The 27331-nt window shown below is 43.3% G+C and overlaps 2 protein-coding genes across 3 annotated transcripts in view; one reads left to right on the top strand and one right to left on the bottom strand.

Annotated features, from left to right (window-relative positions):
• znf710b (zinc finger protein 710b) overlaps nt 1-19191 on the top strand; it is a 28066-nt gene extending 8875 nt beyond the window's left edge. The window contains exons 1-5 of one of the 2 annotated variants that reach the window (XM_073463761.1): nt 9707-9772; nt 11453-13027; nt 16755-16946; nt 17275-17446; nt 17709-18211. In XM_073463761.1, the coding sequence (XP_073319862.1) occupies nt 9728-9772; nt 11453-13027; nt 16755-16946; nt 17275-17446; nt 17709-17890 (2166 nt within the window). In that variant the 5' untranslated portion in view covers nt 9707-9727 and the 3' untranslated portion in view covers nt 17891-18211. Of the gene's footprint in view, nt 1-9706; nt 9773-11452; nt 13028-16754; nt 16947-17274; nt 17447-17708 lie in introns of those variants that run through there. The other variant, XM_073463762.1, reaches the window with a different exon arrangement.
• A 2817-nt stretch (nt 19192-22008) lies between these two features.
• On the bottom strand, nt 22009-27108 carry LOC140994332 (isocitrate dehydrogenase [NADP], mitochondrial-like). The gene is made up of 11 exons (XM_073463904.1): nt 26818-27108; nt 25773-25864; nt 25160-25325; nt 24789-24949; nt 24546-24689; nt 24317-24453; nt 23954-24105; nt 23705-23817; nt 22785-22882; nt 22595-22687; nt 22009-22480 (listed from the first exon to the last, which is right to left on the bottom strand). Exons 1-11 carry the CDS (start codon nt 26930-26932, stop codon nt 22396-22398), a joined length of 1356 nt encoding a protein of 451 aa, XP_073320005.1. The 5' UTR covers nt 26933-27108; the 3' UTR covers nt 22009-22395.
• Nucleotides 27109-27331: the final 223 nt, after the last annotated feature.

Genomic DNA, 27331 nt, shown 5'->3' with positions numbered 1-27331 from the left:
GTGCTGTGATTTTTATTGTTTGTATGGATTGCATTGTCTGTGGGTAGTGTTGTGTATGACATAAACTGTTGTTAGGATTAAGGATCAAATAATTAAAAAAAACAGGAGTCTTTAATTTCAAAGGAGGGCTAGGAGGTGGGTGCAGGATAAGTTTAACAAAAAACACAGGTGTCACCACGAGCTTCCAGAACAACTTCACTCCTCCCTCTTCAAGTGGTGTTTTGATGATGGAGGTGGAGAGCGCCGTCTTGCACTTCAGACCAAGATCTCAGAGAAGTGTTCAGTAAGGTTGAGATCTGGTGACTGTGAAGGCTTCGGCACATCATTTTCATACTCATCAAACCATTCAGTGAGCCGTTGGAAGCATTTGCATTTGTTATAGTTCTCCACAAAGGTTGTTCCTTTTAATTTCTCTGGAGAATAAGACTCGTAGGCCGAGGCATCTTTATAACAGCACAGTCCCTCTCTTAAAAAGGTATGTTGTGACACTGTTTACCCTAATTATTAAAAAATTGGGGTTCAGTTATTTATGAATTCTCCTTTCAACCCAGTATAATGTGACTGTGTCAACGTGTAGAACTTTACAGGGATTGCCACAATAACTACTCTTTTATTAATAATGATAATATAATAGCATAAGTACACCCTTTCAAAGATAGGGCTCAACGAGGATTGCCCAGTTGCCTGGTGCTAGTAAAATGCCATGTTTGCCTATTAAATCTTGCTCCCTGCACATGTGCAGTACACATCAGGCACTCGTGAGAAGGTGGCGGCAGGTAAAGATGTTTATGAACTGAAAGGCAAACAAACATTTCAGTTATCCTGGAAACAATGTAGTGACGTTGTAGAATGCAGCAAAACTCCAACTATGTATTGTGTAGCACGCACAGTGGATAGTAGTGTACATGACAGTTAGTCTTTTGTTGTAACTGCTAATGAAAACAAAACTTTTCATACAGGGGCAAGTAAAACTAGACTCCGGGCAAGTAGATTTCTGACAACGGATAAAAAACCCATTAACGTTAAACCCTGAAAGAGCAATGACGTTTTAATTCTTAAGAATATTCAGACACTGGAGATAAAACGCTAAGAAATATTTAAATGTCCTAAATAAGAAAACCTAAATAAAATCAAACCACCCAACCAAAACAATCAGTAAATCAGTCACCTCTATTCACCTGCATCATAATGACTATAAACAATGTCATACCTACCAGAGTTTGCTTGGCTAATATGTTAAAGTGATATATTGTAAAGTGAACTGGTGTGACCTTTCATATGTGAGCACAAGGGCAAAATGACGTTCGACTATGTTCCTTTAGCTGGACGAAATGTTAGATCGCAGTATAAAGTGCATTCTGGCTAATTTGCTGTTGTTGGTTGACGCTTACAGAGAGCTGACACAAAATACCCTAAAACTGAAATTGTGAAAGGAGGGTTTAAATGATGTGTTAAAATATTCAACACCTTTTCATGTAGAACTAAATGGCACTGTGGCAAACACTCAACCCCAGTAAGCTGAGAAATCAATCAAAACCGGAGTGCACGTACAATGATTGCAGTTGTATTATAACGAACCAGCAGTCCGATCCATCTTTGTGTTCAATGGCATCTGTACAGCTTTGAGAAACCTGCACTGTTCAGAAGTCGGTCACACTCCACCCTTACAAGCGCCTTATAACGTTTAATGGAGAAACCAGTCAAGTTGTGCCAGCATGCAACAGCTTTATATATAATTAACGATAAATAACTGTTCAAAAGTCATGTGTCAACTGTTTGTTGGCAAGCTTTATTGTGAAAGTCTAACCAAACGTTGCATATTGTGTATTATTGCTAACCCCAGAGCCCTTTGCATGCAAATCTGATGCTAGAGGGGTAGATAGAGCGTCAGAGTTGGACTCTTAAGGCCACCGACCGCGCTGCAGTATTTGACGAGTTGGGACTGAGAACGTTGGCACAGCTCGCCTGCTCGTGGCTCTTCACAGCGTGTCTCGGGGCGACTAACCCACCAAACTGGAAAAACCCTAAAAAGATTGTCGCTCTCAGAAAGCAGCTCCGACTCTACCATCAAAAAACTCAAACTTAGATGAGGCAACCAGCACTTGGTTTGAAGCATACTCTCTTTGAAACTGTGGCTCAAACATTAATCGCAACACGGCTCAAAAAGAGCCGCAGATTTAGACCTCAGCATGTTGAACTGTGTAGTTTTTACTCCCTGGTGACTAACTGCTCTTCTCTCTACTATTTGCTCTGTGTTCCAAGTACAACTTTTAACAAAAGAAGTGATTTTTTGGCCTGTCGGCTTTTGTCGGCACTCAGTTCAGTGTGTCAGGACCCTTTCACCTTTCAGTGGTCACTTTTTGGAGGAGGGTAGGCCGCTACAGGCTTTGCTGCTTTTGTGCCCTCTGTCATGTCAGAAGATCTGACAAAAGTTAAAGTTCCTCAACACGTACTTTCAGGGTTTTAGCGAGAAATATAGCAGTGCTGACACAGTATTATAATGGATGTTCTCGCATCCAAGCAAGTAATCCAGACTTCCTATTCCAAACATATTTCTGGCCCTGAGAAGTCTTCAGTGATCTCCCGCACTTCCTGTGTCCCTCTGAAGGCTTAAAATGACAAAATTTCATGCATTCCTACTCTCACGCTATCTCTGTGCCTTTGAAGTGTATAAACGTAGCCTGAATTTCAAATGTGGGCACATATTGCACCTAATCATCCACTCATGTTTTCACTCATGTAGTGGGGTCATAATGATTTTGAAATGGTAAATTTGTTATAAAAGAATTTTTTGTGCACTGCTCCAACTTTTCTTTACTGATTCCAGTTTCAATACCTCAACTCAGGTTGTATCTCCAGATCCCGACTACTGGTCCAATACCATTTCTCTCTTTTCACATATTTTCTTATGTACAATAACACGATGTGAGGGATCGCTAGGGTAATAAATACAGAGTTGGTACGCTGAAATGACTGTATGAATATAACTGATAGTGGTCACATCTGGCCGATACCTGAGCCAGTCGAGTGTACAGGATCAGGATATCACAGTTTTGCATTTATAGTGTTTCACTACATATTAAAGGAGACACATTATGCTCATTTTCATGTTCATTATTTTATTTTGGGTTCCTACTATAACAGGTTTACACGCTTTGGTGCTCAAAAAATGCATCAGTTTCCTCCTTCTGTCCAGTACTGCAGCACTGTATTCCCCCCCGTCCGTTTTAGCTCCTGTCTCTTTAAGAACCCCTTCCTGAATACCCAGTCTGCTCTGATTGGTCAGCTCACACACGCCTGAGCCAGCACTGCTCAACATGTCTCCGACTGGCTCTGTCTTGTTATCAGTTTTCCAGTTAGCTCTACTTCTACAGTGAATATCGGCATAAATGATGCAAACGTGTGACATGGTGATGTAGTGTGATGTCAAGAAGTCACGGAATGAAAGGTGGGACTCCTGACGAGGCGTTTCAGGCACATCTGGAGCGGTGTTTTCTGTGTGAGAGAGGAGCTCCAATTAGCGCTGACTTTGACATTTATAACTTTCAAGACCTTTTACATGCACAATAACCTGGACAACGTGCTGAAGGAAAGGCAAAAGTCTCAAAAACACAATAGGTCTCCTTAAAACGAGACATTTTACTAAACGTGCCATTTCTCTCTGGTCGCACTCCTTCTCATATTTCTACACAGACATAACACACATATTTTTAGAATAAGTGTTACTGGCAGTTTGCAAGGAAATCATTATCTCTAATGTCCATCACAAGAAGGCATCCATAAATCTGTCATCTGTCATCATAGAAAAAAAAATCTCATCTCACTTCATCCCTCCAAAACTTGCCTGAGAATCATCACGTTTTTAAGTTTTCTTCTATATCGGCGTCACCCAATGATGTTTGTCGGCGCATCCATGAGTGTTTTGCAAACAGGGACTGCTGATAGCTAATTCGGCATAGTTTTAATGGTGCCAACGTGTCAAATATAGGTTAAAGAAATCGGGGCTCAAGTTGTAGCACACAATGTAGGCGACTTCATCGGCTCCATAGCAGTGGGGAGGGGATGAGGGCGGCGTTGGGGGGCGCAGTCGAACACTTGATATCGATATACTGTGATTAAAATCAATATTTGTCAGATGAACTGTATTATTGAGCATCTTAGCATTTGATCAGAAAAAAAGGCCCGCTTCCCGTCTGTGGACATTAAAATATACCTGGAAGGAACCATTTTTCACTCTATCATAGGTGATTACGACTGATGCTTGTGTGTGTGCGTGCGTGTGTGCACGTGTGTGTGTGTGTGACTGAAAACCAACAACACCATTCTTCTTTTTTCTTCTTCCTCTTTTGCTGCAGCCATGTTTGTGAGACCACAAAATAGAGCGAGATAGATTTTGTGCTCTCTTTCTCCCTCACCCGCTCCCTTTTTTTTTTTTCTACCTCTTTCTGTTTTTCTCTCTCCAGCTCTCCTCCCCTCCCCCTCTCTCTGTTCCTCTTTCCTCCTCTCTCTCCCTCTTTCAATTCTCTCTCTCTCTCCCTCCCTCCCTCCCTCTCTCTCTTTTTTTTTTCCTCTCTTGCTCTCGGTTTCCATCACGCTTTACCCCTCCCTCTCCTCTCTCTCTCTCTCTCTCTCTCTCTCTCTCTTCCTCTCTCACGTTGCACACTACCCCTCCCTCCTTCTCTGTCTCACTCTCACGTTGCTCCCTGCCCCATCTCTCTCTCTCTCTCTCCCTTTTTTTGTCTCTTTTCTCTCTCTGTCCGTCTCTCTCTCTCTCTTGCTCTCCCTCTACATCCTCCCCTCCCCCACTGCTGCCTCTCATTTTCTCTCTCTCTCTCTCTCTCTCCCTTCCTCTCTCTCACTCCACCATTTCACTCGCTCACTCGCTCCCTCCCTCACTCGCTCACTCACTCACTCCCCCTCCCGTCCCTGTTCTCTTTATCTCCTCCCCTCCCTCCCCCTTCAATCCCTCTTTCATTCCATGCAATCATCTGTTCTCTCTCTCTCTCTCTCTCTCTGCTTCCTCTATTACGCCCCCATTTTGTCCTCTACCGTTTCTCTTTCTCTCTTTCCTCCATGTTCTCTCTATCCTGTTGTTTACCGAGCTCCCCCATGACATTTATGATACAAACTTTATTTAAAAAAAAAAAAAAAGGTTTTCTCTCGCAGAAGAAAAACAAACATGTTATGGAACAGAAACAATTGTAATTGTACAATAAATGCCGAATTTCGACTTAAAGCAGGACGTATTTGTTATTTAACCCGTCCATCTATGGTGATATTAACTGGCCTCTGTTATTCACATTAACCCATATTTAACCGGCTGCCTCCGATAATCAGCTGCCCCAAAGTTTAGCCGTTTATCCCCAACATGGTGGTTTGCTTCTGTTTGTCTTGTATTCAACAAGTGGCCAACTTGGTGGGATACAAAACAACCACATATGACGGTCATCGTCATCATCATCCTCCTCAGGGGAATAGAAACAAGATGAACCAGGTTACTGCCTCACCTCTCACGTTCACAGACAGGATGGCCTCATAAACTGAGCCGCTCGTCTGCACAGCTGGAAGCTGTAACCGTTGGTGGTTTGCTGAGGTTTTATTGCAAATAAAATGCAAGTTTGGCTGTTTGGGCTTGCCGTGATTTGAAATGTTTTCAATACAATGGAGTAGAGCACAGCTTATACTTGATTTTTGGTGGTGATGACGATATCCGGGAGTAAATAATCAGATGTTGATATATCGGCCGATATAGACACATTTTTTGCAGTGATCCCTCAGTGTTGGTTATCAAAGACCTGTGACAAGTAGGCATGTAACATAAATGAACGACCATATTCACCGATACCGATATATTGGTGATAGGCCAATATCTGCCAACTGATATACTATAAGGGAGTACTGCTATGGAGTTGCAAAGTGAGAGGAGTTATTTCAAGCGTCTGGTTTTAAGAAGCAAAAGTTGCATCCACGTTTCCCAAAGACAGTATTACATTTTATCTGGTTCTTTAAAACATGAGGCTAGAAGTGAACTACAATTCCCAGGGTGCATTGTGTCAACCTAAAAATCATCTGACTTAAATTTAGAAGTTATGGATGCAGTTATAGAGCAGGAATGTGGAGCCAACATAGTTGCCTGCAAAGACAACTTTAGTCTCCATATAGGCATCACGGGCAGCCAGTTGTGTCCCACCTCGGTGTCTCTCATCAGGATATATCCAGAACGAGTTCAGACAGACTGCAGTTGGATCTCTAGCAGCCACGTTTGGTCAGGTTTCACTTCCTGTTCCCATCTGATTTTATCTGTCGGAAACAGACAGCTGCTAAATGGAAAACAGAGCTGCAACAAATAGCTGATTAATTGATGGATTAGTGGAAAAGAAAATTAATTTTCAACTGTTTCGATAATCGATTAGTGGTTTCAGTCATTTGTCAAGCAAAAAAAGTCAAACACTTTGGTTGTGGACTGTTGGTTTGACAAAAGAAGCACCTTGAAGACGTCACATAAGATTAATCGATAATGAAAATAATAGTTGCAGCCTTTGTCATTGACCAAAGGACTAGAAAAGACGTTTGCAGTGTCTAGTCGGTGTCTTACATCAGATGCAGACTGTAACTTTGTCTCAAGTGTGTTTTGGCGTGAGCAAATCTAAACATGTTGGGGAAGTTTGTTTGTGCTGTATGCATGTACAACAAAGTAATTGGATCCCAAATTGTGCTTTTATTTCTTCTGGGTTAAGATCTTGCTCGTGTTTAAAGCTGTCCTCCCCTGATCAGATCACAGGTTTTTAAAATGCTAAGATGTCGAGTTTGGGAACAGGACCCGAGAGAGCAGGAGTTCTTCTAGTCGAGAAATAGTTACTCACACCGCTTGGCGTGTTGTGTAGCTGCGTTGGAGAGTGGTGCTTTTATTTTTCCTGTTAATGGAAAAAAATGCATCCCTGTGAAGATGAGAACTTCTTGCAACAGCGAAGCAATAATTTAAGATAAAGGAACGGGACGTTTTTGATTGAGAGTTCAGAGGTGAACTTTGCGAAAGAAGCCAATTAAAAGAGTAGAGAGTAGAGTTTCATTTCCAGGATTTCCTTAATTTGACTTTTTATCACACTACTGGGTGTGCAAGCCTTCACCTATAATAATGTAGGATCAAGCTAAATTTGTGTGCTTGACTGGGTTGTGATTATGAGGAAGGTGAGTTTTAGCATAATCCCAGAGAACGTCCTCTACAGTATTTGTGGAAAGTTTTATTTTGTAGGCGAAAACATCGAAATCAGTGTGTCTGAAAGGCAAGAACGCCCCAACTCATCATGTCTCAGCTCTTGCAGTATTTCTCAATGTCAACACATATGAAACAGAACAAAACATAAAACGTGTTTTTATTCATTTTATAGCCTTTCGATGGAGCTTTGCCAAACATGATCATCGGCTGGTCATCCATGCTGAGAAAATTAGTAGAAACAGTTATGTTGACATAAGAAGTAATTGATAATCATATAGATTTGGTGTTGAAAAAAATTTCTTTCCAAGCCTGGCTTATAAAAAAAACTAAAACTGGTTAATGTTTACTTCAGAAGCTAAAAGTTTTTTTCCTGTTTCGTCAGGAGAGTTTCCTTTTTCCTGCCGAGTTTATGAAATGTGCCCCAATATTTTTTACAATGCGTACAATGAAACATTTGAAACCATCAGTGTGCTGACCACACCTTATTGTAAGTCAAACACACTCAGGGGAGCACAGGTGGGCAATAAGTACAATCTCTTTTTATTCAACGTTGGCACTGGCCGTGAAAATAACAACTGCGTCGGTCTGAAACTTGCAGCGACTCTTGTGCTGCGCTGTGCAGTGCTTTGTGCCAGTCGTAATATAGAGGCCTAAGTGTTTCCCTGTATCCATCTCTTATTGGAGCCATGTTAAACTGCTGCAGCTTGAAAAGGGATGATGCCAAAAGAAAAAAGTAAGTTGGCACTTCATAATAAACACAAGGCTGTTGTTATCGGAGGCTAACTCAGGCTTTTTCCCCCCCTGTGGTTGTGTTCTGTTACCTGAGAGGCGCGTGATTGATTTAAAGGAAAGATGGTCACTTTATAGAAATTGGTGTTGTGGCTGTACGACATGTTATAGAGAGAGCACACCTTTAACATACACAACATGGGCTCATACACTCATTATTAATGCACAGCAGCATCTACAATTACAATCAACTGTCCATTCGCAGCTTCTCATTGACGCACATTGTCTCTGGAAATTCCAGCAAAAGAAATGAGCCTTTCATGGTTCCTCACATAGGCTGACACCAACTATAAAGACATCTTGAATGTGGGTTTTGTGTACGTCACGTACTGTTATTCATTGAGAGGAAGTGTCATTTTCTCATTTCCCTCCATAGTTTGCAGCGCGGTAATTTTCAGCCTTTTGTGTCGTCTCAGTTTCATCATTGGCGGGGATGTGCGTGACCTTTTGTGGACTCTCGGGCCACCGTTTGGCACCGTCTCACAGCTCCACGGCTATCTCATCTCTCCACGCCTCCCTAATTTTTCTGGCGGCGCACTGGTGGCGAGATGACGTGAAAAGAGACGAAAGTTCTTCACACTCGAACCTCAGTATTTCCCGAGGTGTCAATCAGCGGCCTTAATTTGTGTATGTGTGTGTGATTGAAGCAATGATAGAGGGACACACACTGGCCTGCATCCTTGAGAAGGAGCACAATACCTTTTTTTTTATTCTCTCCTCTAACTCTCATTTTATCTGTTTCTTCCCTCCATCCATCTTCCATTTCTTCTTATTCTTTTACCGCATTCTGCTCCACTCTTCCCATCCCCCTCCGTCTCTTTCTCTCCCTCTCTCTCTCTTTCTGTCTCTCCCATCCACCCCTCCCTTCTCTTTTCCTTCAGTATTCTCTCCTTCCACTCCCTCCTCCTCCTCCTCCTCCTCTTCCTCTTCCTCCTCCTCTCTCTCTCTCTCTCTCTCCATCTTCTTTCTCTCATCCATTCGCTCATCTCCTTGTCAGTCACCTTCCATCTCTTTTCTCTCTCTCTCTCTGTCCCTCTCCCTCTCCCTCTCCCCTATCACACTCTTGCATCCGAGTCTGTGCACGAAACAATCTTCCAACACTTTTCTGTACTCATAAAGCTCAGTTGATAAATGAGAGAGTGAAAGATACAAAGGCGCAGAGAGAGAGAGGGAGAGAGAGAGATTCATAGAGGATACACAGAGAAGGACTCAGCAATAGATTGGGCTTCAAGAATAAACAGATAAAGGAAGAGAGACAGACAGGGATAGGCAGAAACAAAGACAAAGAATGACAGACGGAGACGGAAGAAAGGAGGGCGAGTGAGGCGGGAGGCAGCCGTAATTTCAGCCTGATACGATGTTGATTTTATTTTTGTTGTTGGTGTGTGTGACTTTGAGGTGACTTAGCCCATTTATCACCAGACTATCAAAGAGCCTCAGTGATATGTGGTGAGATATTTCTTGTTTGTTTTTTTTTTTTTAGCCACACGCTCATTTGTCAGGAGAATGTTTGTTTGTTTGTTTGTTTGTGTTTGTGCTGGTGTGACCAGAGTCACTACCGAAACTGTGCTGAAGGAGGAGAAGAAGAAGAAGAAAAAGAAGAAGAAGAGGAGGAAGAGGGACGAGGGGAGGCGGGCAGAGTAAAGCCCCGCCTCCCCTCATCCCTCACGTATAAATAGGAGGCGAACAGAGCCTATTCTCACTCAACACTTGCACTGAAGAATGAGATCCTTAAAGCACCTGAAGCCTCACAGCAGGAGGAGCGTGGTGAGTTCATTGGCTCTCACTCGTAGCATGTTAAGTGGCAGTTCAGTGAGGCGTCGGGCAACGCGGGTCGAGCTGAAAGACGGGCAGAAGCAGCACCTCGGAGATGCTTTGATTTGTTCTAGATTTTCTTTGTTTTTTAAAAGTTGGCGTTTGTGGATTTTTCTTATTTCGCACAAATTGTGAACTGAGTCTGGCATTAACTAATTTTCATCTCTCTTTTTTAGCTTCTCTCAACTCTTCCTCGTTCCCTCTTGTTCTCGTCTGTTTCACTTCACCTTTTTTAAAAAATGTGTTTTTATCTTTCATTCTGTCTGGCTTTCATTTTGTCATTTTCTTTCTCCCTCTCTGTCTCCTGGTTGCTCACTGCCTCTCCCTCCCTCCCTCCCTCCCTCTCTCTGTCTCTACATATCCTTCTTTCTCTTTCTTCCTCTTGCTCTCTTTTGACTGCTGCCTCACACTCACCCTCTCACTCTTTCACTCAGCTCTCCCCTCCCTCCCTCCCTTTCCAGTCTCTCTCTCTCTCTCTGTCTCTCTCTCTGTCTCTCTCTCTGCCTCTCTCTCAGCCTTCCTCCTTCCCTCCTGTCTTCCCTCCCCTCCCCCCTCTCCTTATCTCTCCTTCACTCTCCCTCTCCCTCTACCTTTCATATTCTCTTTTTTCCTCTCCCCCTCCCATCCACGAGACTCTTGCCTGCTCTAAGCTCTCTCTCTCTCTCTGTCTCTCCCTCCCTCACCCTCCCTCCGTCTCTGCTTTTTTCCTCTTCCCCCCTCTCTGTTCTCCCTCTGCTCTCCTCTGTTTTGTCTTTCCTCCTGCTTTCCATTCTTTTTTTTTTCATTTCTTAATCTTTCTCAGTTTTTTTTGGTTCTCTTTTTTTTCCTCCCTCTTGTACTTGGATGTGTGTATGTGTGTGTGTGTGTGTCTGTGTGTGTGTGTTTGTGTGTAGATCAGTAGGCCATCTAATCCCCCACAACACACACACACACACACACACACACAGACACACAAACCATACATGGTTAGCACGCTGGATTAGGATGATGTCTTTCATAGTTCCTGTGTCTCAGGCACTAGATCTCAAGGTTTGCCTTCGGACCTGTCTTGATTCAGGTTGACTTCCTGTACCAGAAGCATTGATTTGAGATGAGGTTAGTCTGTCAGAGGCAATAAAGAGATTTTTCAATCCAAAATCTGTTTCTCTTTCTCCTTCCGTCTCTCTCGACAACCGTCTCAAAGAGACGCTCCGATTGGATGATGGGCCTCAACACCTTTTTGTCCTCACTGGGTCACTTTTTGATGAAGGGCAAGTTCTCATGGGATGAGAGTATGCTGCAGCCAAAATGTCATCACTTTCCCGCCTTTATCATTTGTCGACCGTTTGGTTGATTGACATTATGTGTGTTGATCTGAAGTTGGCAAGAGCAAGTTCTGCTCTTGATTGTTCGCTTGGCCTCTCCTTGCCACTTCTGTTCAGATTTGAGAAATCAGCTAAAACGAAAACAAAACCGACCGTTTAGCTATGATGATCACAGAGTAAAAAATCCATATTTTCATTTATGAACCCCACAATACTGTGCACAGTGAGTCATAACAAATTCAATTAGCTGACTATATTGTCAGATATATATTTGTTAATTGCTTCCTTCCATGCTGATGTCTTGCCTCTGTGTGTCATTTTCTTCCAGGAGGAGGCGAGCCGGCGCCTGGGTAGATGTGAGCCCAAGGTAATGGCCAGGCTGGTGGACATAGGCACACAGACAGATCCAGTAGTTGTGCTGTCCTTGGCCCAGGCTGCCGTGCTAGGTCTCATCTCCCAGAATGAAGTGTTTGGAGCTACCATTGCACCTAACGGCTTCTACACCGGTGAACCCAAAGAGTCCCCCGCGCCACCAGTAGACGGAGTCGACTACGAGTACGCAGACCAGCTTATCGGAGCCAACGGAGATTACCTCGGAGATAACTTGGGAGAAGACGGTCAGATGCAACCCAGCTGCAGTCAGAGGAGGTGGCAGCAGGGGCCGCCCCAACATCCAGATGCGAAAATGGTCGGCCCAGATCGTCACGGCCTTCAAGGCGGAGATGTGTCCTCGTCCCATGTGAAAGGGGAAGGGGTGAACTCTGGAATGTCCTCCTGCGTCCACATGCTTAATAATTTGGCTCCCAGAGGTGGTTTGGTACAAGTGGATCCAGCCACCCTCAGAGGCACCAACAAGAACTGTGCAGAGTGTGAGCGGGAGGCAACCACACAGCAGCAACCCAGCACACACGTTCACCCTCCTCCCCCTCAGGTGGTCCACAGAGGAGGGGAGCAGCAGGGCCACAGGGGACTGCAGGGCCAACGCCCAATGGGGGGCCACGTTCGAGGTGGCAGAGAGGATGAAGAGGAGGTAGAGCACCAGGGGAACAACATGATGAAGCCCACACAGCAGGAGGAAGCCATCAGCAGCTACTTCCAGACCAGTGAAGTGGGCAGCTATGATTCTACAGAAATGGGCATGGGGGGCGAGTACGAAGACAGCAGCCAGAACATGATGTGGACAGACGGGAGTGGAGGTGGGCAGCAACCGCAGCCTCCGCACCCCCAGCCTCCTCGACGGCACGGCGGCCGCAGAGTGGACCGGCTGGATATCAACATCCAGATCGATGAATCTTACTGCGTGGACGTGGGAGATGGTCTGAAGCGCTGGAAGTGCCGCATGTGTGATAAATCGTACACCTCCAAGTACAACCTGGTCACACACATCCTGGGCCACAACGGCATCAAACCACACGCTTGTCCACACTGCGGGAAACTCTTCAAGCAGCCCAGTCATCTTCAAACCCACCTGCTCACCCACCAAGGTACGCGGCCCCACAAGTGCACCGTCTGCAAGAAGGGCTTCACCCAGACCAGCCACCTGAAGCGACACATGCTCCAACACACTGACGTCAAACCCTACAGCTGCCGCTTCTGCCGCCGCGGCTTCGCCTACCCCAGCGAGCTGCGAGCGCACGAGGTGAAGCACGAGCGCGGACGCTGCCATGTCTGCTCGCAGTGCGGCATGGAGTTCCCTACCTACGCCCACCTCAAGCGTCACCAGACAAGCCACCAGGGCCCCCACACCTTCCAGTGCACCGAGTGCAACAAGTCGTTCGCCTACCGTAGCCAGCTTCAGAACCACCTCCTGAAGCACCAGAGCCCGAGGCCTTACACCTGCTCCCAGTGCGGCCTGGAGTTTGTGCAGCTCCACCACCTACGTCAGCACTCGCTCACTCATAAGGTACTGACACCACCGCCGGACACTTATAAACATAACCTTTAGACATCTTTAGACTATTAAGGGTTTTCCTTTTGTCATGTAAAAGAAAATTACACACAAGAGGATCACTAAGGGAGGCTGCCACACCTCTGTTGTCAACCTCAGTTCATCTTCTGTCCTTTACCCACTGAGATCTGGTCGAAGTAGGCAGGTAAGAGCACTTAACTGGGCAGACATCCCTACTCTGTGTTCTTTTGTGGAAGATTTTTGTTGTGACTCAGACTTTGAAAGACTTTAGTGCAGTGGTTAGCACTGTCGCCTCTGGGTCTGAACCCGCAGGCCTGTATGGAGTTTGCCAGTTCTCTCTGTGACTGAGTGAGTTTCCTTCGGGTGTTCCAACTTCCTCCCATAGTCCAAAGATATGCAGGTTAATTGGAGACTCTAAATTGCCCTTCGGTGTTAATTTGAGCATGAGTGGTTGTTTTTGTCCATGTGTCAGCCCTCGGTGTACCCCACTTCTTGCCCAATGTCAGAAGAAATCGGCTCCAGCCCCCATGCCCTCCAAAGGATGAGCGGTTGTGGATGATGGATGGATGATGCCAACATTAATGTTGAATGAAAAAATAGGAAACTACTTCACTAACAACACACTAAGGACATAAGTTTTTCATCTACATGATGCTTTTATCGCTGTAGTGCCAACAACACTGGATCAGCGCTCATTTTTGCAGTACAGTTAATCACCCATTCACTACTCAATAGAGCAAGCTCCAGGATGTGTGTCCTGGGGAAATCATCATCAAGAGAATTGAGTTTTAAAGCTTTGAAAGCAGGTTTGTTCATGTTAACAAATCAGGACTGATCTGTTGCCAGATAATTCTCCTGTAAGCTTTCAAAAAAATACCCTCAAAATATGTTTTAATTACCAGATTCTTTTGCAAAACGAGCAGCTTGCCCTGTAGAGATGTTGTGACCCTGTGATGGAAAAGCTTCCCCACTTAATGTGCAGCGTGCGATTTTCATCAGAAGAAAATGAAGATAAAAAAACAGCGCAGGAAAGATGAAGTACTGAGGAATAGATATGTCAGTTCAGCGCATGCACTTTCACAAAGATTTGTACATCTACAATACTGGAGCATCCTCATGTACACCTCATTATAGTCCTCGTCCGAATGAAATGTCTGTAATTGCTCGCTGCCCCCTTCCTGTTTTACACACATGCACGCAATTACTGTCACACACTCAGGTGAGGAAAAGAGAGAGACGAGGACACCGAGATCACAATTCATTTAATATAACCACAGGGCTGTCTTCTCTGCATTTCACCCTCAGTTTGAGGCCTCGACAATTAATTTGCGTCCTAAAATCCGCAACACGTGTCGTCTTGACGTTATACTGAAACGGCATGCTTCATTTCGTCAAGAGCACGGATGTATAGATCATTTCAGCGGGTTTCCAATATGAATTACACACAGAGGAAAATGCTGAATTCCTAAGGATTTGGCTTAATTTGATTACTTTGAGGGGAACAAAAATCCTAAGCCACACTCATCATCGAAATGAGAGAGCAGTCGGTATTCTCAGTGGACAGGACGTTCTCTTTGGTGGCTTGTGTTTGGTTCCGCTCACTGCTCCCCCTGGTGGACGACAGCAAACACAGCCCCATTTGCTGTGCAGACAGTGGGTGGACTGACAGTCTGCCAGATCTGTCTGCTTATACAAACACTGTCTCTCAGCACACTAGTGACCTGTAATACATATTTGTTCTCCTCAATAACCCAGAATCCAGTTATTCAGACCCATTTTTTTTTTTTTTTCATCTGCTGACACTGACTGCAGAGCGGAGTGTATGGCGCAGAAGCAAATTTATTTGTATACAAGCCTCAAGGCCTTGGATGCTGTGAATTGTCTGCTCTTGTGACCTGCTTCTCTGTGTTTGTACATTTCCTGTCGCATGTGGTTGAGGATATTACGGGAACAGAATGAGAAAAAAAAGGCTTGTTTATGCTTCTGCACAGGCGACAGTCCGTAGGCATTATGTTTTTGGTTGTCTGTTGGTTTTATGAAGGGAATATCTCAGAAACAACTTGTGAGAATTTCTTCAGATTTGGCACAAATGTCTACTTGGACTCAAGGATGAAATAGATTGTGGTGGTCAAAGGTCAAGGTCGCTGTGACCTCATAAAACACCATTTTGGCCATAACTCATAATTCATACACTAATTATGACAATATTTCACACAGCTGTCTAACAGGATAATATGAAGAAGTGATTACGTTTAATATCCAAAAGGTCAAAGGTCAGCTTCACCGTGACATCATAATGTTCTGCAAAAACACTTTTTTCTGGCCGTTGTTCAACATCATAACTCAGGAACAGAAGGGGACATTGTGACCATAATTCACATTTGGTCAGATACTGAATTGGTGACACTAAACTTGGGTGCTCACCTTGAAGCTGTGGAGAATTTATAGCTCTGTCCTGCTGGGTTGAACTTGTGTGTGAAGCATCCACGTTTTAGATTTTTTTTTTTGCTTTATTGTTTTCTATCAGAATCAGCTGAGTCTGTTTATTGTTTAACTTAAAGGAGCACTTTGTAGTTTCAAAGAAGGAACTCAGAATTGTAATATTAACCATAATAGTGAGGTAATAACACAAACTCACAAATATTTAGTCTTTCCTTAACGGGGTAAACAAGCTGTTCTCAGAGGAAAATAAGGTCCCCAGAACACTGCTTGAAGCTAGAAAGGTGGCAGGGTCCGCCAAATATAAACTAAACGGTATGAAACTGTGTTGTCCTTTAAGGTCAGTTTGTTTATTCAGTTTATTTAATTGGTTTAGGCTTTAAACAAACAGTCAATGATTAAAATTTCTTCCCCAAAACTACATAGTGCGCCTTTAATAAACTTACATACTAATAGACATACAGCAGTACTCCAACACAAGCTAACTGGTGTTGCTGATATTGAGCTTCAGGTGATTCATGATGCACTGTGTGATGAGCTCTCTTTCTTGTTCTCGTCTTTTTTCACTGGAAAATAATTATTCATACATATCAATAAAGTGACCTCTTCTGTCTCTAAAACATACACTTAATAGATTTCTTTATATTCCTTCGAAGTCGTCAATACGTATCTTATATGAGTCTGGACAGATGTGGATGTGAAGTGGTTGGTGAAGGCTTAAACTGCAGATGTTAATTCTAGTTTAAGCCTATATTTGTTACATTTTGGGAAAAGTGGCACCTTTTAAAAGCTTGCCGAATTAACCGTTAGCAGCTCTCGTTCACAAGCAAGTTCTGGAGCTATAATGAGCATCATATATATTTTTTATTTTTAATGATTTCTAAGCGAATATTTGGATGTTTGAAGTCTAAAAGTATGCGTTTTGAGTCAAAGAAGGGGTGTGATTTTTGATACTCGAAGGATTTTAATGAACCTTAATTGCCTCCATGAACTGTGTGCTGCTGCTGTAGCCGACAACTGCTGTTAACGAACTGGCCAAATCAGTGGTCGAACTGTAATAACTAACTTCCTGTTGCTTTCAGAACACCAGCATGCACCTGCCCTTTTCACCTCACCCAGTATTTAGCTTCACCCTTGCATCCCCTCCTCACAGTTTACATACCAGTGCATTATGTCATCTTCTAGTAGACAATGTGACCAGGAGAAAAATCACACACACACACACACACACACAATGCTATGTTTGAATGATTAACCCTTTCCTTCTGTTTGGACTCTGCAGGGGATGAAGGGCCACAAGTGTGACGTGTGTTCCCGGGAGTTCACCCTGTCGGCCAACCTGAAGAGGCACATGCTCATCCACAACAGCGTCCGGCCCTTCCAGTGTCACGTCTGCTTCAAGAGCTTCATCCAGAAACAGACTCTCAAGACCCACATGATCGTCCACCTGCCTGTGAAGCCATTCAAATGCAAGGTGAGCGGTTGAACTATTGAATTATATTCTGGGTGATGGCAGCGAGTGTAGGATTTTCTAATTAATTTGGGCGTGAAAGGAGATGTTTCAATTCAGCTCGATTTAATCTAACAGGATTATGTGAAGAGGAGAAATGAGGAAAATAAGCCACTAGGATTTAGTTATATACTTTCATATCGGTGGTTTTGTGACAACGATGTTCTTACAGTGGGAGAAAATTCCAGTTTGTGGCAACAACTAGGCAGGATGTTTTCACAGTAGCCACTGTGACATATATCTGAAGATGTTGGTCATCAATGTCAATATTTTCGGTTTCTCTTTTTCCCAGGTATGTGGCAAGTCTTTCAACAGAATGTACAACCTGCTGGGGCACATGCATCTCCATGCAGGCAGCAAGCCCTTCAAGTGTCCTTACTGCACCAGTAAGTTCAACCTGAAGGGAAACCTCAGCAGGCACATGAAGGTCAAGCATGGCATGGACGTCTCACCAGAAGGACAAGGTGAGGCCTGACTGTGTATAAACTGTATTCTGAAAGAGGTAATTGTATAAAAATAATACCATGAATGCAAATAACTCGAGGCAAGAACTCATTTCTTTCATAATTAAAGCAATAAAACACTGAAACATCATGTGAAACATAATGTGCAACCTTTATGGGTAATGTTGACCCAGGATTTTCTTCAGCATGTAAAATTGTATTTAGCGTAAGGAGGACTGTGTCTTTGGAAACGCACTTTATAATTGTTTTTGTTTTTTTCCAGAAGTTCTTCCAGAAATGGACAACCAGGGGGAGTATGAAGGACAAAACTTCAGCTTTACATCACCAGACAATATGGACAATGGTGGCTCCCAAAACCTCACTAAACTCACTACAGCAAACATGGAGGACATGGAGGAGTATTACAATTTCGGGAAGGATACAAGCAGCTACACTACACCCTGAGAGGTGACGGACCAGAGGACATGTTTTGGCTTTTTCTCGAAGGCAGAAGGAAAGTACAGAGTTGTTTGGGAGACACTGGGGAAGGGGTTTTCATTTAGCTTTGGCCTCCTTCCAGAAGAGCCAGAACTGCCGGACTCTGATGGGAGGCCAGGAAGGAGACGCACTTCAAAGGAGACGTTTCAGCTCTGCTGCCCACAGCAGAGACACTGAGACTGTTGACGCGCTCTGGAGCTCCTTTTTTGGGATTACTGCGCTCACCGACTCAAAGACTCTCACTGGCGGACAGTCGAATCTCTATGTTGTGTGTATGTATCAGTTATTTGAGAAAAAAAAAAAAAGAGAAAAAGTTGCAGCTGCAGAGCCATCAGTTACATTCGATGTGATAGAAAATTCGTTTACCATTTTGCCATTTTTTCGTCATTCACAACCAATGTATGCCCTTATGATTTTGACTGAAAGTGCCAGCTAGATACATTTGCAACGATGCTTCCACCGTGTCAGCTATTTACTCACTGTATATCTAACTTTTGATACATAGTCACAACATATTCATAGGTTTGAATGCTCTTACTAAACAGTTCCTAATTGTAGTTACCCGTTTCCTGCGCAGCGCTCAGTTTAAACAGGCCGGTCAGGACGTTGCACGGGACATTGAAGCCTTTATCTTGACGGGGCACTTACTACCAAAGTTGCTACTGTCCCATGTCGGCTGGTACCAGAAAAACAAAAGTTACCGACATGTAAAGCCCCCCCCTCACTGTACAAATGATTCTTCGACATGCAGTGTGTTCACCCACAGATTTTTTTGTTTCACATGGTTTAGCTTTACATTATTAATCTATCCCGTGTAGTGAATATACTGCTCTAGTTTTTGAATTACTGAGTGAACAATACAAAAGCACTTTTTCATCAAGGCCCGTCATTTTTCTGTGAAGGCTGTCTTCAGTGTTCAACAGTGAACTCAGTTGCCTCGAGGAAGAGCTCGGGGAGAGGAAGATCGTAGAATCTCCCAAACCTCCGTAACGGCAATATTATTGAACACAAACGGCTTTCTCAGTAGGGCTTTTTTTTTTTTTTAAACTGCAGTTTTCTTGATATGGATATTTCACAGCTGTCAGTTCAGATGCGAACTGAAGAATGATCAGTTTGTACGGAGAATCAGCAGTTTGGGTTTTTTCGTTGTTTGTAGTTTTCAGCACTCCTAAATCCAGGACTGTTTTCACTTCACTTTCAATTCAGTTAATTCAGAAAGATATTTCCCTCTCAACAAAATAAAAAGACTGAAAATCCATTATGGAGATTTAAAAAGAAGAAAAGAAAATAGTTTGGAGGCCCCTGTTACATTTCGAGTGGTTGAATTGAAAGTGGACTGACACCCGTCCTGCTCTTCATTATTCTGTTTTGGGGAAGACAGTCAGCTCCCCCTGTCCTGCCATGCAGGTCAGCCTTGATATGCACACTAAACCAGAGGAATGGACTTCTAGTTCTTTTTTGAAATGAGGAATATCAAACTGAGACCTCATGGAAATTGACCATGAATTATTTAATAAAGGTTCTCTAGTTTAAATGATGTGACTGGTGTTTTAATCTGTCACTGGGGGTAATCCTCAGAGTCGAGTATTTTTAGCCACGCTGGCCGCTCTGTGTGTGGCGGTTTCGGTCTGTCATTTTTGATCGCCACTTTGGTCCAATCAGATCAGACGGATTGCCATGAAATTTGGTACAGACACGCTGGAGGATGAATCCTGCGGACTTTGGTGATCCTCTGGCGTTTCCTGAACCGCCACCACGAGACTCACATTTGTGGTTTGAAATCAACTCAATCAGCTATTGGCTGGGTGCGGTTTATATTTGGTTTACACATTCACAACCCCTTCAGGATGAATTCTAAGGTCCAGTGTGGAGGATTTGATAGCATTTAGGGGTGAGGTAGCAGATTGCAACCAACTCAATACCCATCGTCTAACCCTCCCCTACGGTGGCTGCTTAAAGATGCGAAAAACTCGAAAAGCCCTCTTTAGAGCCAGTGTTTGGTCTTTCCGTTCTGGGCTACTGTCGAAACATGGCGGTGGAATGCCCAACTTCCAGTCTCAAAGCATTCCTGGTTCATGACACATGACATCACAAAATATTGTGTCTTTGGCAATTGTACACACGAGTGAACCCTTGAAATGTATCTAAATATTCAGTTCACTAGCCTTACACACTAATGATTAGTATTCTACAAATACAGCCTACTTCCCTCCCCACAAGTGCAGCCAATTGTTGTGTGACGTTAGACAACTGCTCCCTCATGAAGTCGCGGTAGATGGATGTGCCCAGAGTTTTCACAAGTAGATAAGCCGACTTTAAGTGGCCTTCAATGGTAATTTTTCTAGTATAGCTCAGAGTTGTTTGGAACGCAGCACAAGGTCAGGAAAAACACAACGATTCTTAGTTCCAGGTGATTATACACTAATGAAATCATAATTCTGAATATTATACTCCATTTCTGCCATTAGAGCCTTTAAATACTACACACTGGACCATTGGTTTATGAGCAGACACCTGTAAAAACGATGACATTCCCATCAGCCTCGGCTCTTCTTTGCATTTAATGCTAATTCGCAAACGTTCATGATTTAAGATGCTGAATGAAGATGGTGATCATGATAAACATTATAACTGCTGAGCATCAGAACGTTAGCTTAATCCGTTTTAACATCAGTGGTGTGTAGTAAACAAACAGAACGGTACTCTTCTCTGAAAGCCAGAAGCCAGAGTGTTTTGTTAAATTTCCAATCTCATCAACATGTTTTTTTTAAATTCATATCATGCAGTCAGCTGGTGGGAGGTTGGTGTCTTGCTTTAGGACACTTCGCTGTTGTGGGTCATGCCTGCTGTCTTCCTGAAGCCTCAGTCAGCTCCAGTGAGGACCTTGGACTGGTCCTACAGCGTTTCACAGATGCTATGCATCTTGCATGGATTATACTTCCGTAGGAAATCATTTCCCTGGACGTGATTGATCAATTTGCTCTGAGATACGACTCTTTTATGGCTGCACATCACAGTAAGTGGGACGTTCCTGAGCACTTACCAGTTCCATGAGAACGTTCCTTCAGGAGGAAATTAAAAAAGAGAAGGAAAAGGTAATCTAAATGCTAATTTCTGGTAATTTTATGATAGAGGCACCTTGTTCATTTTCTTTGACTTGTTAGTGACTGAGAGAGAGAGAGTGGCATATTCCCTGCTGAGTGGTTCAGTTATAAAGTTAACGTATGTCTGGACTTTTTTAGATTGAGAGTGAACGGCAAGAATAATGTGATATGTTGTGTCAGTGTGAGGAGAGGATGAGATCCTTTCTGAATTAGTCTGCTTTGGTAACTTAATAGATTATTATACGGGATAACATAATGAATACCATGTAGGATGAACAAAAACCTTGCTAGAAGGCTAATTAAGGTAACCTGTGATTGGCAATTTACCTGACACAATCTGAATTGTCCTTCAGCAGCAAGCTTCAGTTTCTTCTCCTTCTTTTCAGCCATCAGTAATTATCTGCATGTGCAATTTTGCCCAGAATCAGTTCCAACATGAGCAGTGTAAAGTTAAAACCAGCGCTACAATGAAGGACGAGCTTTCATACACAGCACGGCACATAGTTGTCTGACTGGGACCATGTCGACATCTGTTGGTGATGCACTGTAGAGCTCAGCTCCCTTCAGCTCCGGCCCCCTGCTGGTGCTAACACCACTCGCTGTCATGCACTGCTGGGTGCATGTGACGCCTGCTAGATGAGCGAGCGCACAGCACTGAATCAATGCACCGCTGGACAGAGGCTCATGTGCGGAAGTGCATGAAATTAAAAAGTCAAGTTACATTGCATGCGGATGGTATTTACTGTTAGTGATTCTGGCTTCAGCATCTGGATTTTACATCTGGCTGCAGCCCCTGTTAGACTAACTCTTTAGCAGCCGCTGGAGGAGTTTAAGTTGAGCTCTTTCTTTAACTAATGTCTCATTGAATCATTCTCGAGGCTTCTCTAAAAGGCTTAATAGAAACAACGTCCCCAATTTTCAGGATAACAGCACTGAGCAGTGTTTCTGCTGTAGTAAAGAACAAAATGACAACCGAGCCGCTTGTTCCTGAGTGATTAGGAATCACTGTTTTATTATTAAACATGTCTTTGATTCCTTCTTTGTACATATTGGTCCCTGAAGGTATCTTCTAATCAAAAGTGAAAAAAATAATATATGAAATTGTCATTATAATTTAACTTTAGGATTAATATTAATTCTTATAGTAAAATCACTTAACTGTGCAATACAAAACTGAACTGTTGGCAACAGGAAAGGCAGAAAACCACGGGCACAGTAATGTGTCTGTGAGCTTACAAATACAAAAATAGCACGAAAAGTAGCAAACTTTGGTCCTTCAAAATTTCATATAAAAAGGTTTATACAAAGTAGATGGTTAAAAACGAGCTACAAATCTACAGAGAGGAAAGTGTGTCTTCTGATTGTTCTTCATTTGCCCAGAGCTTTGTCCAGGTTGGTCCTGATTGCGTCCAGGAAGTCTGACGTGTTGACGTAATGTTCATTCAGCTTGCAGCTGCAGGATCACAGAGCAGGGGTTACATGTTTAATAAGTTATAAAATCTTTCCTCATGTAAAACCATCAGAAATACACACACACACACATAAACTTCACAAAATGTTAACTCACTTGGCCAATCCATGGATGCAGCCTGCGAGGTCCTTGGTCATCACACCATTTTCCACCGTTGCCACGCAGACTTTTTCTAACGTCTGCGAGAACCTGGAGAGCGACGACGCAGAGTGACACATGATTATGAGGTAAAATCACATAAACATATTTCACATGAGGAAAGGCACTAAATTATCACATAACGCACTTTATCAGGTCAGGATTCCCGTCCAGTTTGCCTCGGTGCTCCAGCCCTCTGGTCCACGCGAAGATGCTCGCAATGGGATTGGTACTGGTTTGTCTTCCCTACAAAGCAAAGGACACGGTTATGGTTAGTTACTGAAACTTTGACATGTCCTGTTATTGCATTTAGATCTATTGTATCTACTGTTTTTGGAGACATTAGTGTAACTGTGTCTTTTCTAATTGACTTCCTATATGAAGAAGTTGCAGCATAACCTGAGATTTACTATTAATGGCATCGACAAACACTGTATTTAACAGCTTAACTGCAATTCAATAATTTGGTTCTGATATTTCAACATAACTATATTATAAACACGTTAAATTAAACACACAACTTTTTACACTAATCCCTTTTTCTGCACTTCACTTTCTTTTTGAAACTTTACAGCAGGCAAAGAGAAGCTCAGACTGGGTGCAATTGTTATTACTCACTTGTAATGAGCCCATTAACTGAGACAAAAATGAAATGAAACCAGCTTCAAACATTTTAAGTGTGTAAATATAAGTGGTAAATCTTACCAAACTGACAAAGTTTGGAGAAATAACTTGAGAAAGCTTTTTCTTTTTGAACGGATACGAGACAGTTTCACTGCACCGAGTATTTGGCACATTTACATCAACAACTCTAGATTGCAATTTTATCTATGACCTTTGGCCTAAAACTTGATCTAACCTCATAGACCAAAAAACCTGAATGAGTCCACTGAAAGTTTTGTCACGGTCAAACCGTGCATCACTTTGCAAATATTTGCTCAATCTCATGGACTTATGAGGTCAAATTAGTTAGTACAAGTACGAGAACGGACACACACACTAACAAACAAACACACAGTGTTCTTAGTTCCTAAACCCAAAACACTCCAGTGGTGTAGTGGACCTTACCCTCTGGTGTTCCCGGTAGTGCCTGGTGACGGTGCCGTGGGCAGCCTCGGCCTCGATAGTCTTTCCATCAGGGCACACTAGTACTGATGTCATGAGACCCAGAGAACCAAAACCTGGACACAACACACAGACAAAAAGAAGCCGATGTACAAAACATGCAATGCGGGTCAGAGGTAAATAACGTCACACTGTGAGCGAACTGAGCAACACCGCTACTGCCTTCTCATCCTGAGATAAAAGTGCACTTACCCTGAGCCAGGATGTCCGACTGCACATCTCCATCGTAATTCTTGCAGGCCCAAACAAACCCTCCAGAAGACTTCAGCACCTGGGCCACCATGTCGTCAATGAGACGGTGCTCATACCAGATCTTCAGCTTGTCAAACTCTGGCTTGTACGTCCTGAAAGAGACAGAATAATAAAAATGTCTCCTCAACGCCAAGTGTTTAATAAGCTGCCTGACCACAGACCAATAAAACTGCACACAACACTCTTTGTTCTTCTGGTTTTACCACATTAAATTGCGGTGAGTCTGCTCAAGAGTTTATTCCTCGAGCAATGTAATAAAACGAAGTGCTTCGAGTCTGAATGCTCATCTGTTCAGTGTCTTACTTCTCGAAGATCTCCTCGAAGATGTCTTTGAAGCGGCCGTCGTAGGCCTTGAGGATGGTGTTCTTGGTGCTCATGTACAGAGGCCACTTCTTCTGGATGGCGTACTGGAAGCAGCTGTGAGCAAATCCACTGATGGACTGTACAAAGAAAATATAATAAAAGGTCAACAATACATAAAATTACACAGATTTTTTTAACAAACCATCTTAAATTGTCTTGAAACACGGACCTCATCTGTGTTGTACATTCCCATCCCACAGCCCCCTGCGGTGAAGTTGTACACCTCCCACTCCTTCGGCTGGCTTCCATCAGCTGGAGAAAACACCATCTTGAACTTGCCGGGCTGGTCGACAACAAAGTCCGTGGCCCTGTACTGAGAGATTAAAGCATCAAATGTGTTATGCGAGACTGTTTCTTGTGTCGGTTTGGATGCCTCTTTGCAAACGAGCAAACACGTATTTGCATGTCCTACCTGATCGCCAAAAGCATGTCTGCCAATTGTTATGGGTAGCGTCCAGCCGGGAACCAGACGAGGGATGTTTTTACAAAGGATTGGCTCACGGAAAACTGTGCCGCCCAAGATGTTCCTGATGGTTCCGTTAGGACTCTTCCACATCTTCTTCAGCTTAAACTCTGGGGGGGAAATAAATAATCTATTTGTTAGCATATGCTGTATTATTAATTTATAATAAATAAATGCTTGCGTGCTCAATAAAGAGGCAAATTAAAGCAGAAATATCATTATATATGTTACATTTTACAAATTAATTAATTCATACATTTATTATTTTGTTGCATTTAATGGCACATTAATTGATTTTTCAGTAATTTATTCAAATTTACCCTCGACTCGGTCCTCATCTGGGGTGATGGTGGCACACTTGACAGCCACGTTGTACTTCTTCGTTGCCAGAGCGGAGTCGATGGTGACCTGGTCATCTGTCTGGTCACGGTAGGGCAGACCCAGGTCGTAGTACTTCAGCTCAACATCAACGTTGGATAGGATGAGCTGCATGTTTACAACATGTGGATGTGTTATTTGACTGAGGACGACACTGCACAGCAACCACACAATCACAAGCAGCGTTTCTAATGATTATAAGTCAGCCTACAGTTTCTTTATCATTGAATTAATTGGAAAGGCAGTCGAGCTGTATTAGCCTGTTCAATTTACCGGTACATTATCATGAATTAATGGTAGATTTATAGTTAATTTAACTTTAGTCAATAGTTATTTCACTGTTAACAAATGATGGAACGCTTAATAAACCATTTATTAAGCAACTGTTTATTGTAAAGTTGCGACAGGTGTTTACAAACCGTTGCAGCTGCTTATAAAATGGTTTATAAAGCATGTTATTGCTTGTTAACAGTGGAATACCTATCAACCAAAGATTAATTAACTATAAATTTACCATTCATGAATGAAGTTTATTATAAAGGCTTAGCAAGTTACCTTCTCTTTGATGAACTCCCATATGATGCGCGTCATCTCATCTCCATCCATCTCCACCACTGGCTGGTCCACCTTGATGCGCTTTGTGGCATCTGAAACATTTACAGTCACATTGTTTTGGTCCCTGCTTTTAAGCTCATCGTCACGTCAAGAATATCCCTAAAATGACAACACTTAAAGGACCCGTGTGTAGGATTTAGTCACATCTAGCAGTGAGGTTGTAGATCGCAACCAACTGAACACCCCTCGTCTCACCCTCGATCTTCCGAGCACATAGGAGAACGTACAGTGGAGTGGGTGGAGTCCGTTGAAGACCCGCTCCCTTTAAAAGGCTCAGTCTAAGGTGACGAAAACATTCTTGTTTCCAGGTGATTACACACTAATGAAAACACAATTATGAATTTTATATATTCCATCCCTGCTAAATAGACCCCACCCACCCCCAAATCCAACACACTGGACCTTTAATGCACTCATCTCACCTGCGACACCTGTCTGATCCACAAAGCGACAACAGGCTCGCATTTTGTTTTATATCCCTGACAATGACTCCACACAGTGTGACCTTGGGATTATATGGTGGCTGTGATAGCAGTTATTACCTGTCCAGGCCCTTTTGAACCAGACAACACGTGGACTCACATACCAAGACAGGCTGGCACCAGCTGGGCTACAGACAGTATATTATTCACATCTGCTGAACATGTTTACAACACATTACTCTATTTTATCAAGTATTCAGCATGATACTGCTCTTTTGCCTGGTTTCTTACACCTTTAGGTTGTCTGTAGCTTAGGATGCATTTGTAATTTAGTGCTGAATAGAAACAGGTTTGGTTTAATGACTGGTCCTGTTCTTGGTCTTTACTCTTTACTCATGAATGATTCATTGATGGCAGCTCGCCACATCAGCCACTGTCACCTACTTTAACACTCACTCATTCAACACTCACTGTGTTGTTACACACAAGCATTAATGTTGTGAATCAGGCTGTAAACACACACCACGGTGGATTTTGAGTCACACAGTCGACGGCGGACTTACAGTTCCTCCTCTGCTGGAGGCGGACGGCGGCCGGTGAGAGCGCGGCGGGGCTCTGCGACAGTCCGGCGGCTGCGCTCCTCGACACGGTGGTCAGAGCTTTCAGGTATCCCGCCATGGTTAGTGAGGCTTATCAGGTCACAGACACGGGTAGTGTACTCTGTTATGAATGAACAGCAGTGCCGGTACAGCCCCGTTAAACCCGTGACTTTCTTTATCTTCTTCTTGTGGTTTTTATATGGAGGTTTCACCGAGCCCGTGATGTGCACACCGCCTCCTGCTGTACCAGAGTGCACAGGGTGACATATTGTGCCAGGACACTTTCATCAGGTAAATGAAGACATCACTAGGATGGCACTCGGTAGAGCGCATACCTCCGCCAAGGACCTTTAATTCAATAAAGCCATCATAATCTACCAATTATTCCCTGAGAAATTAACGAAAATGTTGGGAAAAAAACAAAAAACACCCTATCTCGCATTGTTAAAGTAAGTGAGAAAATAATTCCTGGATCCGT

This window comes from Pagrus major, chromosome 4 (assembly GCF_040436345.1).
Source record: "Pagrus major chromosome 4, Pma_NU_1.0".
NCBI classification, from domain to species: domain Eukaryota; kingdom Metazoa; phylum Chordata; class Actinopteri; order Spariformes; family Sparidae; genus Pagrus; species Pagrus major.
The sequence above is the reverse complement of the archived record's forward strand: the minus strand, read 5'-3'. Positions and strand labels throughout refer to the sequence as shown.